We start from the raw sequence: 23669 nt of genomic DNA, 5'->3' as shown, positions 1-23669 counted from the left end.
CTACAGAATCCATAGTAATGTTTCTCACAGGGTGGTATGAACACCACCCTCCGAATGTTGTCTTAAGGACAACCACTCTCTCTTAAAATGGATTGCCATCAGGATTACTCTCTCCCTCTGCACATGCCCCTGAAGACGTTTGGCTCTTCTTGCTATCCCCTCCCCTCTCTTTTTCTGTGCCTCACTGGTTATAACTGCACAAAAAATTACAGTAATTTTGGTATCACCCTGTCTGATGGTGTCACCTATTGCTATCTGTACCCCCTGCATCCCCCCAGGGATGCCATGGACTCCCATGGTGCCTTACTCTGGCGAAAGATTTCCATGAGGGAGACATTTGGGCTTTGGAAGCTGTCTGGAGCAGGATAGGAATCATGTAGTCCTCCAGATATTGTTGAAATGCAGTTTCTGGAGGGCATAATAATCTTCATCTAAATTTACAAAGCCAAAACATCTCGTTCTCAGGAGTCCTTTCTCCAAGCAAGAAGTTATGGGAGAAATCAGCACAAAGACCAGGGTGACTTTTGGAGCAATGGCAAGAGCCTCTCATTGGTGTCACTCCCTCCAATGATAACCACCCCTCATGATACCCACCCTAGAGAGACCATCCAATATTGAAGGGCAAATGAAAGATAGTGGGACAGACTGTGACAAAGGGGCACCAGTATTCATCCTTCTGCTGAGATGGTGGGACCTCGGGCTGGTGCTTTGCTTGGGCAACAGTTCTCAGTTCCTGCCTCAATATTCTTCCAGTTCCTGGATCAGCCCTTTCTGTTCTGATCCTTGGCACAGATCCTGGTCATTGGTGCCAGCTTGAGAGTTGCCTTTGGGTCAGCACTGGCACCATAACGCAAAGGCAGAGTCAAGTTACCTGGGAGGGGAGGATGAGGGCAGTGCCCATTTATCCTTCAGTTCCTAAATATCTAGTTCAACTGTAACTTAAAACTTCCATCGAGCATTTAGAAATACAATGTACGTAAACATCCAAAGCAGGCCAAGTTACCAAGTGATCAAAAGAGTTCTAGTTCTCTCTGTCCAATGCTAGAAATTGGAGGACTGGACAAAAAAATTATCTGGGTGACAAAATTCTTATTGAGTGGGGCACTACACCCCTGGTAAAGCTAATAGGAAGACACAGGGTGTAGTAAATTCTGGAGTTTTCCTCTCCTACAAGCCCTCTCAACGTCTCCAGAAATTTTAACTAGTTTGGATCTATGAATTATTTGTTGTTGTTGTGTGCCTTCAAGTCATTTCTGACTTATGGTGACCCCAAGGCATGAACCCCTATCATGGAGTTTTCTTGGCAAGTTTCTTCAGAGGAGGTTTGCCATTATTATCCTCTGAGGATGAGGCACTGTGACTTGCTCAAGGTGACCCAGTGCATTTACATGGCCGAGTTGGGATTCGGACCCTGATCTCCAGAGTCTGGCTCTCATAGACATAAAGTTATATAACATCACACAGGATTCCAGTGTAACTTTCTGAACCTCTGTAAAAAGTAATCGTGCACTACACAAACAATTAGCTGATTTAAAATGATTCTCACTGCCCAACTTTCATACCATAATGGCGCTCTGTTGAATTATACCTTCAAGATAAAAAAGCTGTTGAGTCAAGCACTGGCAGAAATGGATGGAGGGGAATAATCCACCACAGATGGCTCCTGCCATTAACTGAATGGGGATTGTCTGGCAGGGGCCTGTTTTCTGGCTTCTCTTCACACTTGTGTGTTCCTTCTTAGTGTTACAGGAACACTGGTTGCATTAAAACATGAAGCTGTTGCATTATTCCAAGTGAATGCCAGAAGAGGTCAGAGGGGATGTAGCGTAATTGCCAATGAAATGTCTTGGCTTGGGGAAGGGGTAGCAGAAAGGCCAAGCTCAAAAGGATAGCAGTAACAGCAGTGGCAGATTTGAAACCCAAGTCCTCCTCATGTCTAGCAAGCCGCTTGTTCCACCATTCCTAAATTAGGAGCACCGTGAGTCACTTTTCCTGACACCCTCCCACCCCTTATATTCCACGTCACGTTTACTGCCCATTCATTTTTCCACTACATCATATTTGCCAGACTGCATACTTTTCTTTCTTTCTTTCTTTTTTTGTTATGGCCCGAGAGGTAAAATAATGAACAATAAAAGAAAATTACCCAGAAATGTAAATCTGGCCAGCTCCGTTACATTTGCAGCACTTGCCAAGAAAATGAAAGGGTTCTCTGAAGGCTGTTACCAGGCCAAGGCAACCTTCTACTTCATTTGATGCCTTCTTTGTTTTGCCACCTGCTCAATGGGAGCACATTTTCTCACACCATATAAATGGAGTTATATTCTCATAAGAGGCTGTTAATCATGGCACTTGTTCCAAGGTATAAAAATGTAAGGACTGCCTTGTTAAAGCAGACAATAGTTCGGTTGCTCTGACCATGATTTTTTCTGGTTAATCTCAGCCACAAGGGCACTAAGGAGGTCACAGGCAGGGCAGGATTGAGACTCGGGCTGCATCCACACTGCAGAAATAATCTAGTTTGACACCACTTTAACTGCCATGGCTCAATGCTATGGAATCTTGGGATCTGTAATTTATTGTGGCACCAGAGCTCTCTGACAAAGAAGGCTAGATGTCTCACAAACACTATAGTCACCAGAATCCCCTAGCATTGAACCAGGGCAGTTAAAGTGGTGTCAAACTGGATTATTACTGCAGTGCAGATGCAGCCGAGGATGCAAATTCTCCAATTTTTGGTGGACTCCGCTCCAGGCAAGAGGACAAGGCTATGGGCAAAATTCCAGCTCACTTTAGAGTATTCTGGGTGACCAGATGTCCTCTTTTTCCAGGACATGTCCTCCATTTCATCTTTCCATCCAGGATGAATTTCAACATGTCCTCCTGAATTTATATTTATATTAGTACTTTTAGTTTTTATTTTGAAATGCCCTACATTTTCCTTGAATGTTCTACAGTTTGTGGTGCGTTGTCCACCTTTGTGGTTAAGACTTCTGGTCACCTTGAGAGTACTTTGTTGTTGTTGTTTGCCCCCGAGTCATTTTTGACTTATGGCCACCCTACGGCAAACCTATCCTAGGGTTTTCTTGGCAAGTTTCTTCAGAGGGGGTTTGCCATGGCCATCCCCTGAGGCTGAGACAGTGTAACTCGCCCAAGGTCACCCAATGGGCTTTTATACTAGAGTGGGAAATTGAACCTTGATCTCCAGAGTTGTAGTCCAACATTCAAACCACTACATCAAACTGGCTCCACACTTGCTAGAGTTTTCAAGGCTTAATTGATTTGTTGCTGCAGCTTGAAAGACTCTTTGGGGAGATCTACATATTTACTTAGCTGCCTTCTTCTCTCCCAGTTTATGTGGCACCAGGTCTCACACTCCACTTTGCTCTGCATCCTTTTGGCTAGAAACAAATGTGTGTTAAGTGCCTTCACTTGCCCAAGGTCACCCAGTGGGTTTCCATGGCCAAGCTGGAAATTGAACCCTACTCTTTAAAGTAGTAGTAGTAGTAGTAGTAATAATAATAATAATAATATTTATTTGTATTTCGCTTTTTCAGGTCGCTTTTTCACAAAGGAATCAAAGCAGATTCCAACAGCATAAATAAAACATCAACACAATAAAATTACATTTAAATTAAAAACCCCAAAAACCCAACCCTCCCCCCAATCATAAAAACGGTGATCAACCCATAAAAAGAGATTAAAATCAAGCATTGTAAAACGATCCATATAATACCTTAAAATTTCAGGCAGATTAGTGGAAGAAATGAATCTTTCTCTAGAAAAGGGAGGGATGGAGTGATGGTATCAAACAATTTTGTTGTTGGTAGCAATAGAGGTATCAACAGAGGGGGGAGGCAAGTCTAATGGGTCTAATGGATCTAACCTAGTCTGGGAAGGCCTGCTTGAAGGGATCCATCTTAATAGCCTTTTTAAAGGCTTCCAAGGTGGTAATATGACGGATCTTGTCCAGCAGGTTGTTCCAGAGCCTGGGAGCGGCTGATGAGAAGGTCCTCTGAGTCACTGCTGAAAGTCTGGTCCTCAGGTTGTAGCAGATTTTTCCCTGATGAGCCTCTTATGCACCTATATATAGTTGGCAGAACACTGAATTGGATGATGATGATGATGATTGCACTGGGCCCTGGTTATCTGCTGGGGTTTGGTTCCAGGACCTCCATGGATAACAAAATCTGTGAATGCTCAAGTCCCATTAAATATAATGGAAAAGGAAAATGGTGTTTCTAATATAAAATGGAAAATTAAGGTTTGGAATTGGAATTTATACTTTTTAAAATATTTTCAAGCCATGGATGCTTGAATCCATGGATAAAAAAAAACGTGGCTAAGGAGAGTCAACTGTGTTGTTGTTGTTGTTATTGTTATTATTATCCTGCTCTATTCCAAAAACTGGGACTCAGGGTGGCTCACAACATTAAAAAAACAGTACAATTAAAGTATACAAACACTGAATTGAACCCTGGTCTCTTGGGTCATAGTGAACACTCAAATCAACACACCATCCTGCCTTTTACCCTATGTATATGAAATATAAATTAATTTCATGTTTAGACTTGATGTTTAGACTTGAAATTTAATTTTTAGATATGAGTCCCACCTCCAGGATATTTCATTATGCATATACAAATATTCCAAAATAATAATTAAAAAATCTAAAATCCAAATCACTTCTGGTCTCAAATATTTCGGATAAGGGCGACTCAGCCGATACATACATGGATATTTTTCAGACCTTGACCTTCACTTTCAGGCAAACCTTTTTGTGGTCTATTATGTGAGTGAACCTTCCTCCTCCACCAGGTGGCACTGTGGGTACTAGGCTGTATTTCTTTAGTCCCATTTCTTTGTGCTGCTGCTAATAGTGGATACAGTAATATTAAATGCACTTAATAAGGAATAAGCTCCTGATGGATCCATACACTGTCTTTGTCAATTAATGAGCAGATTCAGTCCCACTTCCACCCCCAGTTTCTTAGCAAAAGAAAAAAACAGTCCCAAATTTATGGCGGAAAAGATTTGACAGCTGAATATGCCGTCTGAATTCAAAACAGCATTAAAGACCAGTCTCTTCCAGCTGTCTTATCCAGATGATCTTTAGATTGTGAATTTTAAATCATGAATTTTAAATGTGAATTATTTTAACATGTGTATATCTTGTCCTTTTAAATTGTATGCATGTCTTCTTGATGTGTTTTAACTGATGTAGTGTGTCTGTTAATTATTGTTGTTCCCTGCCTCAATCCATGGAGAGAGGCGGGTAAGAAATAATAATAATAATAAAATAATAATAATAATAATAATAATAATAATAATAAGTTTAGATGGCTCTTCCTCACCCCATTATGATGCAAAAAGTAGCTGCCTTCATTCGACAGTTTATTTCCCCATCCTTATACTTTCCAGTATTTGACAGAGGTATTACTTAGATAATACAAGGAGAGCAATGGAAAATATTAGCCCAGGATTGACAAAGGAAGGGACAGTTTTTAATATATAATTTTAAACATATAATCATGACAGGGTGGCTTTTATATAGGGTGTGTGTTTCAGATCTGTTTTTAACTTTTGTATGTTTTTAATGTTAATTTTATACTGTTCTAACTATATGATTTTAATTGTTTTTAAATTCTTACAAAGTCTTTTTTATTTTATTTTTCTTGTGAGCCACCTTGGACCCTTTTCTGGAAGAAGGGAACATAAAAATGTACTAACTAAATAAATAAATACAGTTTCAGCAGGGTTGAAAATGCCCCTCTACTTTCAATCCCAAAATGAGTTTTTTTTCACATGGATATAACAAAGAGATCTAATGCTAAAATGCTCAGAACAATATCTGAGGTGCATATATAATTGTAAAACAGTGCTTCAGGCATGTCCAATGTGACCTCTTCTTACCATAGGATAATTGCAACAGCCAGTGACATATATTTAGGAAGGGATTACAATGCGATAGATGTCCAGGGGCTGACACCCAGCACCCTGTGTCTGGTTTGGTAGGAACTGGGTGGCGGTGGAACACTTCTTTGGACTAAAGCTCCCAGAATCCTCTGGGTGTTGTAGTTCAAAGCAACAACTTTTCCAGTCCTTGGGTTTAGGTTAGCCCAAGGTACTGAACAAAACCTCAGATGTTCTTCCAGCTATATATTAGGTTCATAAGAGGCTATGACTTTGGAGACTGGGTGACCCTTAGGCAAGTCACATGCTCTCAGCTTTCTAATCTAAATAACACTTTCTTTTCAAGCCACACTATTTCTAAGAGGGAGAAGCTATGCTCTGAGGAGGAGGTTTCTGCCTCCTCCTGTCTCCCCTGATTGTTGGTTGTCTTGGAGAAGGCAGGCGAACTGGAAGCAACAGTGTGTAACAGAAAGAAGTGTAGGAGTAGGAGAGCCCACTGACTGGTTAAATACTTTTATTTTCCTTGCTTATAATTTAGTCTCCTTCTTGCTGTGGCATGATGACGCCAACTACTGGGGAGCATACGTAGATCACACAGTCACATGGATGGAGACAATCATGTGAGGCTTTGCTATCCTAATGATATCTCTCTATCCAAAGCTGTGGTGATGCTTGTAGAGATGATATGATGTATGTGTGTATGTGCATGAAATGAGGAGGAGGAGGAGGAGGAGGATGTGATGGGATTAGGAGAAAGCCCTCCCTCAGGATGTTAGAACTTGTGCATCCTCATATAACAAGATACCCACATTTCAAATAGTCAGGACATACGCCATAGATGTTCACACAAGTCCTGTCAAACCATGGACAGCTGCAATGGCAATGGACAACTTGCTGTAGCAAAACTCATTTAATGGAGGCTTTGAAGACTCAATTTTGATTTGTGCAAATAAAGAACTGGGAGAAATGAACCAACTCCAGCCTTCTGTTATGGACAGGATCATGGAAACAAGTGAAAGAGAGTTAAACTCCTCCTTTTCACCTCACATCTGCACTCATTCACAGGACTACTTCCCACAGGCTTCCCCATAGTTATATTTACATACAAAAACATAAATTAAAGAAAAGAAAAAGAAGGGAAGCCTATTGCATTCATGCAATTATCAAGAACTCAAAGCTTGGGTCTTGCTCTTTATTTAGAGCTGCAAAAAATTCTTTACCTTAAGTGCAGAATATTCTCTGCTTGCAAATATGTGGCTTTAACATTTGATCCCCTTCAGTAGTTTGCACAGTCCCTTATTATTTAATAACTTTATATGCTACCTTTGAGGGCCTCTCAATTCATTTAAGGAAAATTGTTCAATGAATGCAAAAAAATAAAATAAAGTATAGCAGGAACAAAACAAAACTGAACTAAAGAGAACAAGTTTATAAGGGAAGCACTGGCACCTTTCATAAAATGTGGAAACAAACATTTTAAGGATTAATTTAAATGTTAACAAAGATTGGACTATATGTTCTTTCTTTCAAGAGAAGAAATCCAGAGAAAAGGGGTCAGCCCTGAAAAGAACCTGACAATGATGCTTGCCAGTCTTTGATGGACTTGATGGTGGTCCTACAATCATTCAGTATCATAAATGTACAAATATTGAAAATATTTAAAGTATTTTAAAATATATTATTGTCAAATAATGCATCAAAATACATGGTTTAATGTTTGAATTAAACTAGGTAGAGCAGGCTTCTGGAGAATAGCTTTCCACCTTCTCCATTCAGCATCTGCAGACTAAACTATAAGCAAGGAAAATAAAAGTATTTAACCTCAAGAAATAGGTATTTTTCTGGGTCAAAACACGACTTCTCTTCAACATTGGTTCTATAATCGCAAGTGTTTGCAGTGTGGGCAGAGGGGTACAGCCAGAGGCCTCAAGAATAATAAAATCACAAATGCTTGTGAACTGGCTTTGGATGAATGTGCATTTTCCTACAAAACAACCATGTAAACATGTGGAAACAAGTAACATGAGATTGTCACCGTGCATATCAAATGTCACACTAAGTGATCTTTGCCATTCTCTTTCCATTCCAATGAAACAGTTCCATAAGTCTCATGGATGAAAACATCTTTTCAATGACAAATCTACCCTGACAATCCCATTAATAGGATTAAGGTTCATTAAGGACATGTTTTGTCATATAAATCTGCCCCAAATACCCCTGGAGGTTTAAGTCTTGCACCAAAACCCAGGGCCTCTTGCACAGTAAAATCCTGAGCACATTTTCTGATAGCTATCTAATTTTTTTTAAAACAGGCATCATTTTAACCAAGATTGCATTGTATTACTTGTTCTAAACTGCAAAATATAGTTACCTATTACATGCATATTCCATCCTTCTTGCAAGAAATCCAAGGCAATGTGTTGGGGGTTATTCCATTATATCCTCACAACAATCATGAGAAGTAGTTTTTTGTGGGTTTTTCGGGCTATACAGCCATGTTCTAGAAGAGTTTCTTCCTGATGTTTCCACTAGGTACACTCCTGTCCCCAACCATTATGAGCCTCAGTCTTCCTACAGCCAGAAAGTGGCCCTCAACAGATTACCCTTGAGGGAATGTTTGTCCCTCCCCAAATCAACATCTTGACCTCAAAGCAACTTCTGGATGCCATGGTACAAAGCATGCAATTATTATGTTGTGTTTCCTACTAGTTCATTGCTCCGTTTCAAGCTATAGAGCGTGGTCTGCCATAGAAATAGGATGCCAAAGGCTTAAACCTCCTTCCTGCACCCCGAGAGAACCGGTTCCTGAACCTGAGCTTTGGCCAAGTGAACCTGACAAGAGTTGACAGCTCCTGGGAAGATTTTTCCTTAACTTTTCTTTAAATTGAGCCTTAATAAGGTGCTTGCCCATGGGCTGAAGGTTAACTCTTTTTTCCCTGCTGTTCCATTGCCTCCATGATTGTAACCCCTAAGCAATTATGAATGAAGTACCCTGAGGATTTGGTAATTGGTTACCTGAGGACATTTCTGAATGTGTTGAACTCCCTGTGGATTGTTAATTTCATTACTGCAGCTTAATTTATACAGAAGCTATAAGAGTGGAGAAAAATGTCCATGCTTTTAATAGGGCCATCACTTTGGATAAATATCTAATTCAATTTTTAAAAATAACAACTGGAGGAACCATGTCAATAGTTAACTACTAACATTCTTTTATACCAGAGGAGGGGAGCCAATTGGCTACCAGTCATTTGGGATGATAACTCTCATAATCCCTTAGCACCAGCCATGTTGGTAGGAGCTGATGAAAGTTGACACCCCAAACATCTGAAGAGCCAAAGGTTCCTGAGCTCTGTTTTACATGGATAATCTCACTTATTCTAAAACTTCATTTCACTGATTTCCTATTCTTGTATTACATGTTATCTTGGAGTAGGTCTCCGGTTTCCCTTAAGGGAAGCTTAAAAATATTTTAAATAAATATTGAATTTGTTATCGGAAAGAACACCCCACATCTTGAACTAGATTTTAACTTACTGGCTCCTGCTGTTGATGGGAAATGAACATCAATCTATAATTTTAATGGCACAGTATCATAATCTGAAATTAGAGCTATGTGTATTCCTTGATTCTGTTCACACGCTGAATGGAAAGTCATAGGATTTGGGACTGATTGAAATCCTGGGAATATCAGCTCTGGAGAGTTTGTTGTAAAATAAATGCTCTCCAAGCTGTTTGAGTTGTATGGATATTCCTCTCTATAAGGCACTCTCTTTTAGGCTACATCCACACTGCATAAATAATCCAGTTTGACACGGTTTTAACGGGCATGGCTCTATTCTTTGGACTATCAGGATTTGTAGTTTGTTGTGGCACCAGAGCTCTCTGACAAAGAAGGCTAAATACCTTACAAAACTATAAATCCAAGAATTCTATAGTGTTGAGCCATGGCAGTCAAAGTGGTATAAAACTGGATTATTTCTGTAGTATGGAGGCTTAATGTCACAGATAGTCAGAGGAAAAGCACATCTAGAGCCATGGAAAGTGAAAGCACACTTCTAGCACCACAGGGAGTAAGGGACAGCACACAACTAACTCAACATTAGGAGGAACCTCCTGACAGTAAGGGCTGTTTGACAGTGGAACACACTCCCTCAGAGTGTAGTGGAGTCTCCTTCCTTAGAGGTCTTTGAACAGAGGCTGGATGGCCATTTGTCGGGGATGCTTTGATGGAGGGTTCCTGCATGGCAGGGCATTGGACTGAATGGCTCTTGTGGTCTCTTCCAACTGTATGATTCAATGATTCTATGAGTATCTCATGGCTTGGGACTGGTTCGTGGGATGGCATCTTTTGGCAAAATAGTACCTGTCTGATCCCCTCCCAAAGTGGTCCCAACCTGAGCTGCATGTCCACCGCATGCCCTGGTGACAGGAGCAATCTGCTGCGAAACCACTACTTCACCATTTTTCACAGTGCCTCAGATAGAATGTTCACTTATATATCACACAAAAAGAGGGAATATACCATTCAAAATAAAACGCACATTTTGAAATAGTATCTTGGGATATATCCTGGATTTAGATAATCCATACCTAAATAATTTAAGTAGAAATACTGACCCAAATTTTATTGTTAATCACTATTTGTTAACTGCTGCCAAGTAGACTTCAGCTTATGGCAACTCTATGAATGAGCCAGTGTGGCGTAATGGTTTGAGTGTTGGGCTATGGCCCTGAGGACCAGGGTTCAAATCTCTGCTCTGTCATGGAAAGATGCCATAGGATGGAACTACAACACTTAAAGTGGTGTCAAACTGCATTGTTTCTACAATGTCACCAACAGCCCTGCTCAGGTCTTGCAGATTCAGGACTGTGGTTGCTTCCTTGATTGCATCTATCCACCTGTAATAGGGCCTTCCTCTTTTCCTACTGCTTTCTACCTTATCAAACATTCTTGTATTTTCTTGTGAGTCATGTCTTCTCATAAATCATAAATCATAAATGATATATCCACTACATATCTTCCTATTGTGTAGAAGACTGGCCAGGTGAGTTCAAGGCTCCTTCCTCTCTTGTTTAGAGTTCTTAAAATTTCAATCAGATTTGCAATAAATATTATGAAAATATTTACAGTTGGCCCTCCATATCCACAGATTTATTATCCATGGAGTCAAGCATCCATGGCTTGAAAATATTAAAAAATATTTTAATTCTAAAACTTATTCATATATTCACAAAAGCAAACCTTGTTTTTGCATTTTATATAAGGGACACCATTTTACTATGCCATATATAATGGATCTTGAACCTCCATGGATTTTGAATCAAATCCAAAGGAGGGCGACTAAAATGGTGAAAGGTCTGGAAACCTTGCCCTATGAGGAGCGACTCAGAGAGCTGGGGATGTTTAGCCTGGAGAAGAGAAGGTTAAGAGGTGATATGATAGCCCTGTTTAAATATGTGAAAGGATGTCATTTTGAGGAGGGAGCAAGCTTGTTTTCTGCTGCTCCAGAGAACAGGACCCAGAACAATGGATGCAAGCTACAGGAAAAGAGATTCCACCTCAACATTAGGAAGAACTTCCTGACAGTAAGGGCTGTTCGACAGTGGAACACACTCCCTCGGAGTGTAGTGGAGTCTCCTTCCTTGGAGGTCTTTAAGCAGAGGCTGGATGGCCATCTGTTGGGGATGCTTTGATTTGGATTTCCTGCATGGCAGGGGGTTGCACTGGATGGCCCTTGCGGTCTCTTCCAACTCTATGATTCTATGATTCTAAATCCCAGTGGATACCAAAGACCCACTGTATTTAAATAATAAATCAATTGAAATAAATAAAAGATAGAAAGCTTACTGGCTTGCTAACCTTTGTTGCTGTTGTGTACCTTCAAGTTGTTTCCAACTTATGGAGAACCTATCATAGGGTTTTCTTGGCAAGTTTCTTCAGAGGGGGATTGCCATTGCCATCCTCTGAGGCTGAGAGAGTGTGACTTGCCCAAGGTCAGCCAGTGGGTTTACATGGCCAAGATGAGATTAAAACCCTGGTCTAAAGAGTCACAGTCCAACACTCAAAATAATACATTACAAACCACGACATTAGCTTGGGATGCTAATTCCTTAAGATCTTATTTAACTACTAAGATCATAAAGAATTAGCATCCCATAAAGTTAGCTGTGTCATTCAAAAGGAAAAGTATACCAGTTTGTTTCTTTTTAATTTATTTTCTGTTGCATATGCTAACAACGGAGATCAAAGGCAAATGCAGCTAAATATCACTCATAATTTAAACACAATTGAACTATCATATTGAAAAACAGCAAGGAATGAGAAACACTTTAAAGCATTTAAATCATAAATGAGTGGATTTATTTATTTGTTTGTTTATTTGCATTCATGAAATCAATCTTTTAATGGAATTGTAAATTCAAATATATTTTCTAGCCAAATATTAACTTTGCCAGCAGGCATTCCCCATATATATGATAAAACTTTCTTGGCACATGCATAATGTAATTCTAATTCAGGATTGGGTGATACTTTTGTTACAATCTAGCTATGTTTTCCCTAACTGTCTTACCTAGTATGTTCATGATACAGCAAAATACAATAATTTCCCAAATCCACATAACAGCAATACCTATTTGCTAACCAAAATGCATAAGATGTTTGGTTTTGGTTGGCCAATAAAGGTATCATTGTTTTGTGGATTTGGATTGTTATTGTACTTTGTCTTATCTAGTGGTTATCTCTATCTCTCTACATATCTCCATATCTCTCCGCCTCTACTGCCAAGATCCTGGTCCATGCCCTAGTGATCTCACGACTCGATTACTGTAACGTCCTCCTGGCTGGGCTTCCTCTTTCTCACCTCTGTCCTTTAATCTCTGTCCAGCATTCAGCTGCACGCATTATCACTTCCACCCACCGCTCTGACCACATCTCTCCTGTGTTGGCACTGCTTTACTGGCTCCCCCTCCCTTTCCGCATTCAGTACAAGCTCCTGCTCTCAACGTTTAAAGCTCTCCATGGGCTGCCCCCCCTTACTTATCAGACCTAATTTCTCCTCGCCTTCCCACTAGTGCCCTCCGTTCTGGTAGTCAAGGTCTGCTGTCCCAGCCCAGGATTTCCTCTGCCCCATCTCGGATTCGCCCCTTTTCACTCGCTGTCCCTCACTCCTGGAACCTTCTTCCCCTGCGAGCAAGAGCCATCACTTCTTTAACCAGCTTCAAAACAGAGTTGAAGACCATCCTGTTCAGAGAAGCGTTCCCAGGCACTGCATAATTGTCGCTTGCTATTTGATGTTCTTTTGATGCCTGTTTTATCGAACCATTTCCTGTACTGCTATGTACTTTATATGTATTAGCCTACTAGCCCCACCACCTTTCCCTTCTCCTTTTGTGTCATGTCTTTTTAGATTGTAAGTCTGAGGGCAGGGAACCGTCCAATTAAAAAGATTGTATGTACAGCACTGTGTAAATTTACAGCGCTTTATAAATAAAGGTTAATAATAATAATAGTGGTTGATTACATTCACGTGTTCCCTAACTATTCTCTGTGACAGCAAACAAAACCACTGTTATCACTGTTTGATTTCTCTCACTGAAATCAGGGCTGACATCAAGAAGACAAAATGTAGCAGTTGCTCAAAGTCACCTCATCAGTCAGTTGCAATGTTGCAAAACTGAAGCACAACCAAACAAGCACACATATCAGGATGCACAATACAAATGCAAAACAACCATGTGCAATGCAATTTCACATCAGTGCACATGGTGCATTAAAGCGCAGAGGCACTGTTAAGCACTTCCAAAACACTGGGCTGAATATGAATGTTCTGCATGTTCTGCATTGGACAAAAACGTCTAGCCACTTTCATAGGGGAACTTAAACATGCAGGAAACACCAACAGGATTCCAGCCCAGATGTTAAAAGTGTTTAAGCTTGACATTAAATTATTAAAAGTATCTATCTATCTATCTATCTATCTATCTATCTATCTATCTGTAATTCTAATGTTTCATTCCTGATTCCCCCTTGACCCCTCCCCATGCAGATACTGAATGTGTGTGAGATTTCCTTTTAGATCTGGAATCTGTGCACTTTGTTCTGTTTATCATTTATCCACATGCCTCCCTCTTTCCCTACAGAGCTCAGGGCTGCTTTCATACTTAACCCAGATGGTCTCTAATCCAAATGATTTACAGCAGTGTTTTTTAAGCTGTCTGATGTGCAGGACCAGTAGGATTTTTTCCTTCAGTATGCCTGGGACTGGCATTATATATGTGCCCACTGACTGCAATTGTTTCTTTTTTTCCTGGAAACTTGTTGTGGATTTGTAGCCTATAACCCCTGGACTGGCTCCAGTCCATGGACCACCACTTTGAGTTGCACTAATTTACAGGACAAAATGGGCTCAGCTTTAGAAATGGAACTACGTACATCATTTTCATTCACATCATCTTCGGGGCCATATGAAATACAATCCTCTACCAAGTCTTCCTGGGTGACCAAAGAATGCTGAAAGAGCATCTGTTCAAAGGGGCTATAACGGACAAAGCTCTAATACAATGGACTTTCCAATGTTTGAGACTACAGTTCCCATAATTTGTTGTCATTGAGATTAGCTGTGGCTTCTGGGAACTGAAATCCAAAACATCTGTTCTGGTGCTGGCAATTGTGGCGATGGTTCCCATGTTAGTGCTATTGTGAAATTCTTCTGGGTTTTAGTATGAACTTGAAATGAGCTATCCAAGAGGCCAAACCTTTTTGAGGTAGGGTTCAATAACTTGAATAGCTCTTTTAAACCCCAGACTGGATTCACTGGTCCACTGACATAGATGTGACCATCTGCCACAATTGACATGGGTGGTGTTTTGGATATGTATGTATGTAGCATCTGATTTGTTGACTTCCCAAGTTTAATCTGTATGCCAGATTTTCTGGGCAGAGTTTTATTGTGGGTTTTTCGGGCTATGTGATCATGTTCTAGAAGTGTTTATTCCTGATGTTTCGCCCGCATCTGTGGCTGGCATCTTCAGAGAAATGGACAGACTTTGCAAATTTTCAGGGAACAAACAGCTGAAACATGGGAACAATTTCTAATGAGCTTCTCTGTTATCTGAGGTGAAGCAAAACTACTATCCATGTTGGCGAGGCTTGTCCACAATAAACTTGTGGTTTCATGTTTCTGGTGGATAAGAGAATGAAATTAATTCCTATTGTGTTAACAACCTGTCACCAGTTTAAAAGAGCTGGAAAATACCTGCTGGTGTTATGTAAACACTCATCTCTGCCAAAGGAAGCATGTGGATTACTTTGCTGTCTACACTCAGGGAGGTAGTTGAGACTGCTGCCAAGTACAGCCTGCCGAGAGAGCTAGCATGATGAGTTATATGAATATAGGACTCGGACTCTGGGAGAGCCAAGTATAAATCTCCATATAGAGAGGGTTAGGCTGTGCGACTTTCTCTTTTTATTTTATACTCTGTTCATCAGCCTATGTTTGAAAATATTGTTCATTAGTCAACATGAAGTATAGGATAATATGCATCTGAAAGCACAAATCCGGAACACGGAAAAGTTGTTTTTGGACTGTAGCTCCCAGAAACCAAAAGCCAGCATAGTTACTTAACTAGGATCATGCAATTGTGCAGAGGAAGTGAGTGTGGTGCAGTAGTTTAAGTGTTGGATTACAGCCCTGGAGACCATGGTTCAAATCCCTACTCAGCCACAGAGGAAGGCAATGGCAAACTCCCTCTGAATAAATCTTCCCAAGAAAACACCATTGAAAGGTGTCTTTAGGGTCACTGTAAGTCAAAAATGACTTGAAGACACACAACAACAACAAGAAGAAACATAATAAAATACAGTACATGTAATACTGCTGTAAATAAATTGTATGAAATGAATGTATATTTATATGTACTAGTGTTTTTAGCTTTTATTTTGTAATGCTTATTTTGTATAGAAATTTCTGATTTCTATGTATGGATGTGAAAGCTGGACAACAGAGAAAAATGGGTAGGAAAAAAAACCAAGACATTTGAGAGGTGTTGTTGTAGGAAAGTTGTATGGTTACTATGGACCACAAAAAGACAATAAATGGGTCCGAGAACAAATCAAGGCTGATGTCTACCAGAAGCCAAAATTACCGAACTAGAGCTATAATACTTTGAAGATGGCATGACACACTGGGCTGGGTTGGACACTACAGAGTGGGAAAGAGAATCCCAACTTCTGCAATGAGTTATATGTATATACACACACACACACACACACACACACACACACACATACACATGTGTGTACAAAACTGCAAGGTAGACTTACACTTCTGTATGTCCCTAACAGAATGCCAGCCATGATATGGCACATGGGTTTTTTTCCAGATCCTACACTGGTGCTTATGGAAAGTTAAGCTTATGGTTAAGTTTTTTGTTTGTTTGTTTGTTTTGGATCAGGCCCTTCACCAGTGCCTTGTTGTTGTGGTGGGCCTTCATTTCCAAGTTATCATGCCCCTAAGGTCATGCATTGTTTGCCTTAGCATCACTATATCAAGAGGTTTTCTTGACAAGATTTGTTCAGAAGTGATTTGCCTTTGCCTTCCTCTGAGGCTGAGAGAGTGTAACTTGCCCAAGGTCATCCAGTGGGTTTCCATGGTCAAATGGAAATTCAAACCCTGAGCTCTCAAAGTCATAGCCCAGCATTAGCTGGCTCTACAAATCCCCATCGGCTCTTAAAGAACTTCACTTTCCAGGTGTCCTTGAGATCGGCTTGACTCTGCAGTGTGCCTATGGATCTCCCACTTAGAAAATTCCCTTCCAAAGGAGGCAAGAGGAATCTTTTCCGTGATGGAGTTCAGGAAGGCACTAAAAAGGTTACTGTTTTTTTCTGCTTGGCTTTTAATATTTTTAAATATAGGATTGAAGGTTTAAGTCTCCTCTTTTGAACGTTAAAAGCTTAGTTTTAATTTATTGCTATTTCATGAAGCTTTGTTTTGTTTGGTTATGTAAACCACTTTACGAGTCTCTTGTTAACAAGATCCAAAAGCAGTATAAACATACTTTCAAAAATATATGAAATAACGAAAAATGCACATTATTTTTCAGCCAGAAGTAGGAAGATGGTTTTGGTTTTAATCATTGTCCCCCAGCTTCATATGGATTGGAAATTTTGTTTACATGAGTACTGGATTTAACTGATCATTATAATGGGAAAGGTGTTTTTAAAAATACAGTACAGTCATTCATCTGAGTGGAAGGGGCACTGCAAACATTTGAAAAAGGAGAGACAGAAAGGCTGCTGGGCTTTATATATGAACAATATGATTCCCTGTAGTGTTCTCCTGAATTCTGCTGCATTTCAGAATTGTTGGCTGCAACTCCCATTATCCCCATGGCCATGCTGGCAGAGGGATAATAGGAGTTATACATCAACAAACCTGGAGGACATAAGATTGGAGAAAATCTCCTTGATATTCATTTGAAAGATTTTTTTTGGGGGGAGGGGGGGTACTGTGGATACCATGGACTTCCAAAAAGACAAATAAATGGGTCCAAGAGCAAATGAAGGTTGAACTTTTTCTAGAAACCAAAATGACTAAACTGAGATTATCATACCTTTGACATCGTGAGAGATGATATGACTCATTAGAAAATAATGCTTGGTAAGGTGATGACATTACAAGTGGATAGATTCTATCAAGGAGGCCATGGCCTTAAGTCTACAAGACCTGAGCAGGGCTATTGATAACAAGGTGACTTGGACAGGGTGACTTTTATTCATAGTAAAATGCAGGTTTGTGACTAACTAGCATATTTCCCCCTTCTTTTTTATTATGTTTATTTAGTTTTCAACATACATCATAAAACACAAATAAACCAAAAAGTATACATAAAAACATATACCATAGACACGATGCAACTTCCTTCTACTTGGGACACTTCTTGTAGTTGTTATCTTTGGATATTTGTTTCATCTTTTAACCTTGATTTCTGCTTACTTTACAATAATTTTTCCCTTTAATTTTATAAGAATATTTGACTAAATTATCTTCTCTGGACCATCTTTTGCTATTCCTTTTGGGTAAACCTCTATTATTCCCAGTATACATTATTCGATATTATTAGTCAACTTCCACAAACTACCCATACCTTTCTACATTTCCTTGCCTTTATCTAGCATATAATTCTTTACTTCCTTATTATTTCATCTTTCCACCTATTTTCTATATATTCATAAAATACAATACAATCTTTTTTTACACTCCCTTCTGTTTCCCCCTCATCCAACATGTCATCACATCCATCTCCGCCATATCAAATATTTTGAATAACCGTTGTTCTATTGATGGATTTTCTTGTGTTTTCTTTTTAAAAAAACATTCAAAACTACTTTATTACAGCATGTGAGGAGGGAATTGTTTTCCAATTCCTTGCAAATGTTATCCTAGCACAGGTTAACAAATAAAAAATGAATTTTCCATAGTTTTTTTTTCTTGCTTACTATCTACCATTCCTAACAAAAAGGTTTCTGGAGAGAAGGCTATTTCTGTTTTTAAATCTGTTACAACAATTTTGTATATTTCTTGCCAATATTTTTTTGCTTCTGGACAGGTCTACCAAAGATGGAAGTACGAGCCTTTAATGTAGGAACATTTCCAACAATTAGGTTTGGTATTCTTATATATATATATGGGCATATATATATTTCCCCCTTATGTATGATTTTTAACACCTTTACCTGATGAAGAAGCCAGTGGAGCTTTGAACGCTTTCAATATGTATTTTGTGCATTTTGGTTGTCCAATAAAGGTATCCCTGTTGTGTGGATTTTGTATGTCATAGTACTTTACTACATGGCCCCACTGTTCTCTGACAATTGAAAAATGTCTATGTGGGAAAAAGAGGAGGGGAAGTATGGCTTATAAGGGCAGGTGTGGATTTTGATCAGTGTATAATTAAAATAGAATTCTGATCTACACAACTACCAGAAAAATAAGTTGCATAAATCTAACTTTGTTGCTGTTGTTGTGTGCCTGCAAGTCATTTCTAACTTATGATGATGCCAAGGCAAACATATCACTGGGATTGCTTGGCAGAATTTGTTCAAAGGCAGTTTGCCCTTGTTTTTCTCTGAGGCTGAGAGTGTGACTCGTCACCCGCTGAATTTCCATGACCGACTGGGGATTCAAACCCTGCTTTCCCAGTGTCCAACGTTTAAACCACTATACCATGCTGGCTCTCTACGTCTGACTTATGCCATCCTAATACACTAAAAAACATTCCAGCTGGTGATTATAAAGAGGTAATTATTTATGGTTCACCGCTTCATGACTAAAATATATGCAGCATTATAAATGCATCACTCACACTTGCACAAATAGGTCACAATTGAACTTGTAGTGTTTGAGGGTGGGTTTCTTTTAATTTGCTTGATTTTATTTTACAGCGGACCCTTGGTATCTGCTGGGGTTTGGTTTCAGGACCCCCTGTGAATCTGTGGATGCTCAAGTCCTATTATATACAATGGCATAGTGACATGGTGACCCTTATATAAAATGGCAAAAACAAGGCTTGCTTTTGGCATTTATATATCTTTAAAATACTTTCAAGACATGGATGGTTGAATCTGTGCATAAGGAATCCATGGATAGAGAGGGATATAGAGGGAAGTGTTATTATATTTTTTTAACCTAAGAAACAAAAAAGGATAACATGAAGGGAACCAAAAAGCAAGAATAGATTAACCAGAGGCAAGTGATATGTGAAATCTTGCCCTTCTCAGCAGATTTGGGCAAAGCAAATCACTGCAGCATCTCCTAGCTTGTGTGTTCTTTCTCTTTAATGACTTTTGCCATCTTGACCACACTTGATCACATGTGTCCCAGTTGTCATCTATGAAATGTTGGAGGGTATGTGGTAAGGGATTATGGGAGCTATAATCCAAAACATCTGGAGGGTTAAAGGTTCTCCTTGCCTGCTCGACACAACAGTTGTGTCTTCAAGTTATTACTGATGTATGGTGACTCTAAGGCAAATCTATCACAGGGTTTTCTTGGTAAGATTTATTCAGAACAGAAGGGGTTTGCCTATGCCTTCATCTGAGGCTAAAAAAGTGTGACTTGTTCAGTGGGTATCCATGGCCAAATAGAGAGTTGTAGTCCAGTGCACAAACCACTACACCGCACTGGATCCCTCTGCACAATTGCAGGATCCTAATTAAATGACCACACTGGGTGTGGGATTTTGGGAGCTATAGAAACAACTTTTCCAGGCTCTGGATCTGTGCTTTTTTATGCCTATAAGCCTATAATACAGGTTGACCGATATTTTCTGATCATAAGCTGAAATACTAAAAGGGCTTTGATACTGATGAACTGAGTACAAAATAAAGATAGAAAGTAACACAGCCTAACCTTCTATACTTAGATTCTATACTTAGATTCTAAGTCCAGCTGTTAAGACCTAATAACCAAGCTGTAACTCTGCCATGCCTTTCAGCTGCAGACTGTTGTCACGCAATGTTCTGGCCTGGTGATATGAAATGCTTCAAACTTATATAAAGCAAGAAATGTCCTGTTAAATGGCAGCAGCTTCAGAATAGCCTTGGTGTTCCTTTATCCAGTTTCCACTAATGTTAAGCCATTCCTTTTAAAACAATCTGAGGCATTATTTTCTTCATTAATGAAAGACAGAATTATAAACCTGGACAGAAAAAAGAGTCTCATGGCATCTTAGAGACTTACAAATATTTAATTATGTAAGATTTTTGGACTATAGTATACTTCACTGAATGTATGGACTGTAATCCTGAGTTACAGGTATATACAAATAATTGGAAAACTACCCAGGCAATTTCCCAGGTCACTCAGCTCATAACGCATGGCTCTAAGGACCTTCCAGAGCTGGATATTTAAGGAGGGTGCCAGCTCCAGAGATTTGTACAAAGCAACAGTAGCCTTCTAGAATGGCAGGACCCCTTCAACGATGTTGAGAAGTTCCATGTTTGCTGCTTCTGGTGCTTCACAACCTTAGGCAACCACGTAAATTCAACTAATTGGAAGCCTGGGGTATAAGAAGAAGAAGAAGAAGAAGAAGAAGAAGAAGAAGAAGAAGAAGAAGAAAAGGAATAATAATTTTCCTCCCCAAGCATCAAGGTGGGCTACAACTAAAATACAATCTATAACTAACCATTATGAACATAAAATCTTATGTTTCATAAATTATGTTTTATAAGTTTGATCTTAGAATTCAAAGATGTGAAGATATTCAAAGAGATAAAATATTCCATGTTAGTCTGGAAAATCAATATGCAGAGGGACCTTGTAGCAACTTTGAGACTAACTGAATCTAAAATATGCAAATGACACAATGATGCTACCAGAAAATGTCAGAGATATGGAAAGATTATTGAGGGAGGTGAAGGCAAAAAGTGCAATGTCAGGTTTGCAGCTGAACAAAATTTATGACCAGAGATGATCTACCTAATTTTAAAGTAGCTGATGAAGATATTGAAATAGTTCAAGATTTTCCATTCTTAGGCTCAATCATCAATCAGAGTGGAGACTGCAGTCAAGAAATCAGAAGAAGACTAGGACTTGGAAGGGCAGGTAAGAAGGAACTAGACACGATCCTGAAGTTTAGGTATATCATTAAATACTAAAGTTAGGATTGTCCATGCCATTGTTTTCCCCATTTCTATGTATGTGTGTGAAAGCTGGACAGTGAAGAAAGCTGATAGGAAAAGAAATTAATTCATTTGACACGTGGTGCTGGAGAAGAGTCCTGAGTATAATGTGGAAGACTAAAAAAATAACCCAACAGATGGGTCCCAGAGCAAATCAGACCTGAACTCTAGAAATTCAATCCTAGAAGCAAAGATTACTAAACTGAGGTTGTCATGTTTTGGCTGTATCATGAGAAGAAAGGGCTCACTAGAAAATACTATAATGCTTGATTATAGTGGAGGACAATAGGAAAAGAGAAAGATTGTATTTCAGATGGATCTCAATCAGTCTCAATCAGAGAAGCCACAGCTATGAGGCTGTAGGAGCTGAGTAGGGTGGTTGAAGACAAAGTGACTTGTAGGTCTCTCATCCATAGGGTCGCCGTAGGTCAAAGTCAATTTGGAAGCAGTTAACAACAACAAAAATCTGCATTGGTCTGGGGGCAAAAGTGGAATATAAATGAATATATGGATAACAACAACATCAACAACCTTATCTTGCCTTTAAAAAGTTTCTTACCTTTGGAAGTCTATACTTCTCTCGCATATGAACCCTCAGTACAGCTCTCTCAGCCTTTTTTTGTGCAAAGGCTGCATCTCTCTCCATCCTGAAAGCAGAAAGAAAGTGTTCTGTAATCATAAATTGAATATCCTACCTGCGTGCCCCTGAACTTTCTGTGATGTACTGGCTGCTAAGGGTGTATCTGTACTATACAGTTATAGCTGTTTGATACTGCTTTAACTGCTGTGCAACTATCTATAGAATCCTAACATCTGTAGTAAGATGAGTTCCTTAGAATTCCTCACCTTGGAGGAGTGGGCTAGAGCTCTCCAGAAGACAATTCTGCATGTTTCGCCAAACTAGAGATCCCAGGATCCCTGAGGATGGAGCTAATTGCAGTGTCAGACTGCAATAACAGTGTAGTAGAGATACATTCATGGAGGTCTCATAAGCCATCTAATCCAACCTGTGAATCGAAGCATTAAAAACAGAGGTAGATCACTTCTAAGAGATGACTCTCCAGACTCTGCTTAAAAACCTCCTGAAAAGATCCACTTAAAGAGCTGCTCTTCATTGTCTAACTACTCTTGCCATTAAGATGTTTATCCTAATGTTCAGCCAAAAACAACCTTCTTAAACCTGGCTTTACTCCATGACATCTTTGAACAATTTTCAGGGCCTCCGTGGGACCAGTCACTACCACTTGCCCTGTATTTTCTTTTGAGAATGTCTCTTGAGCTGAAAGCTTTCATTTTAATTTTTCACAACTCCCCCACAGTGAGGTTACATTGTACATTACGGGGATGTTCCCACTAGGGGAAACCCCGCGTTCTGAATCGAATCTAAGGAGTGGCGTTCATATTAGGATCCGATTTAAACCTAGAACGGTTCTAGAGCAACCCGCAATTGTCCCCACTACAAATCGAATTGTAGAGCGGGATAAAAATTTGAATCGAGTTTTCGTCTTTTAACACGCGTTAAAAAAACACTAGGGTCCGACCTACGTTTTTCCATTGATTCGAGTTAGGAACCAGAGTATTTAAATAGGAACGACAGCCTTTGAATCGGGTTGGATGGATGGGAGGAGCGGACTGCGGTGGGGGCTGTCCTTGGGGGAGTTGCCCTTTCTGTCCCCATCCGTCTGGCTGTCGCCATTTTTGCTTCCCTCACCCCTTTGTCCGCTGTGGTCTTTCAATAAGAGATAAGGATTATTTTTATTTTTTATTTTAATGGTTTACAGGCGCTTAATCTCTTCAGTGCTTTAAGCGCCTGAAGTCCCGGCTGCTCAAGCGCCTGCATCTGCAAAGGACTACAAGGCTTCCCCCGGTGGATTGCAACCTCCCCTCTGTGTGGGGAGAGCCCATTTCTAACGGAGGAGAGGCAGGAAGGCAAGCTTCCTCTCGAAGAGGCATTCCCTGCCCGCTTGGGCTCTGATCTCGCCCAGACAGGGAAGGGAAGGCTCCTCGCGAGGAGGCATCTGATCTCGCCCAGACAGGGAAGGGCTCTGATCAATGGGGGGGGGGGGGATAG

At 39.9% G+C, this 23669-nt stretch overlaps 1 protein-coding gene across 1 annotated transcript in view; it reads right to left on the bottom strand.

Annotated features, from left to right (window-relative positions):
• Positions 1–23669, bottom strand: part of CPLX4 (complexin 4) — a 40356-nt gene that overhangs the window by 1557 nt on the left and 15130 nt on the right. The window contains exon 2 of the mRNA XM_042453926.1: positions 22158–22245. Coding sequence (XP_042309860.1) covers positions 22158–22245 — 88 coding nt within the window. The remainder of the gene's footprint in view (positions 1–22157; positions 22246–23669) is intronic.

Source organism: Sceloporus undulatus, chromosome 2 (genome assembly GCF_019175285.1).
Source record: "Sceloporus undulatus isolate JIND9_A2432 ecotype Alabama chromosome 2, SceUnd_v1.1, whole genome shotgun sequence".
In the NCBI taxonomy this organism is placed as follows: Eukaryota; Metazoa; Chordata; class Lepidosauria; order Squamata; family Phrynosomatidae; genus Sceloporus; species Sceloporus undulatus.
The sequence above is the reverse complement of the archived record's forward strand: the minus strand, read 5'-3'. Positions and strand labels throughout refer to the sequence as shown.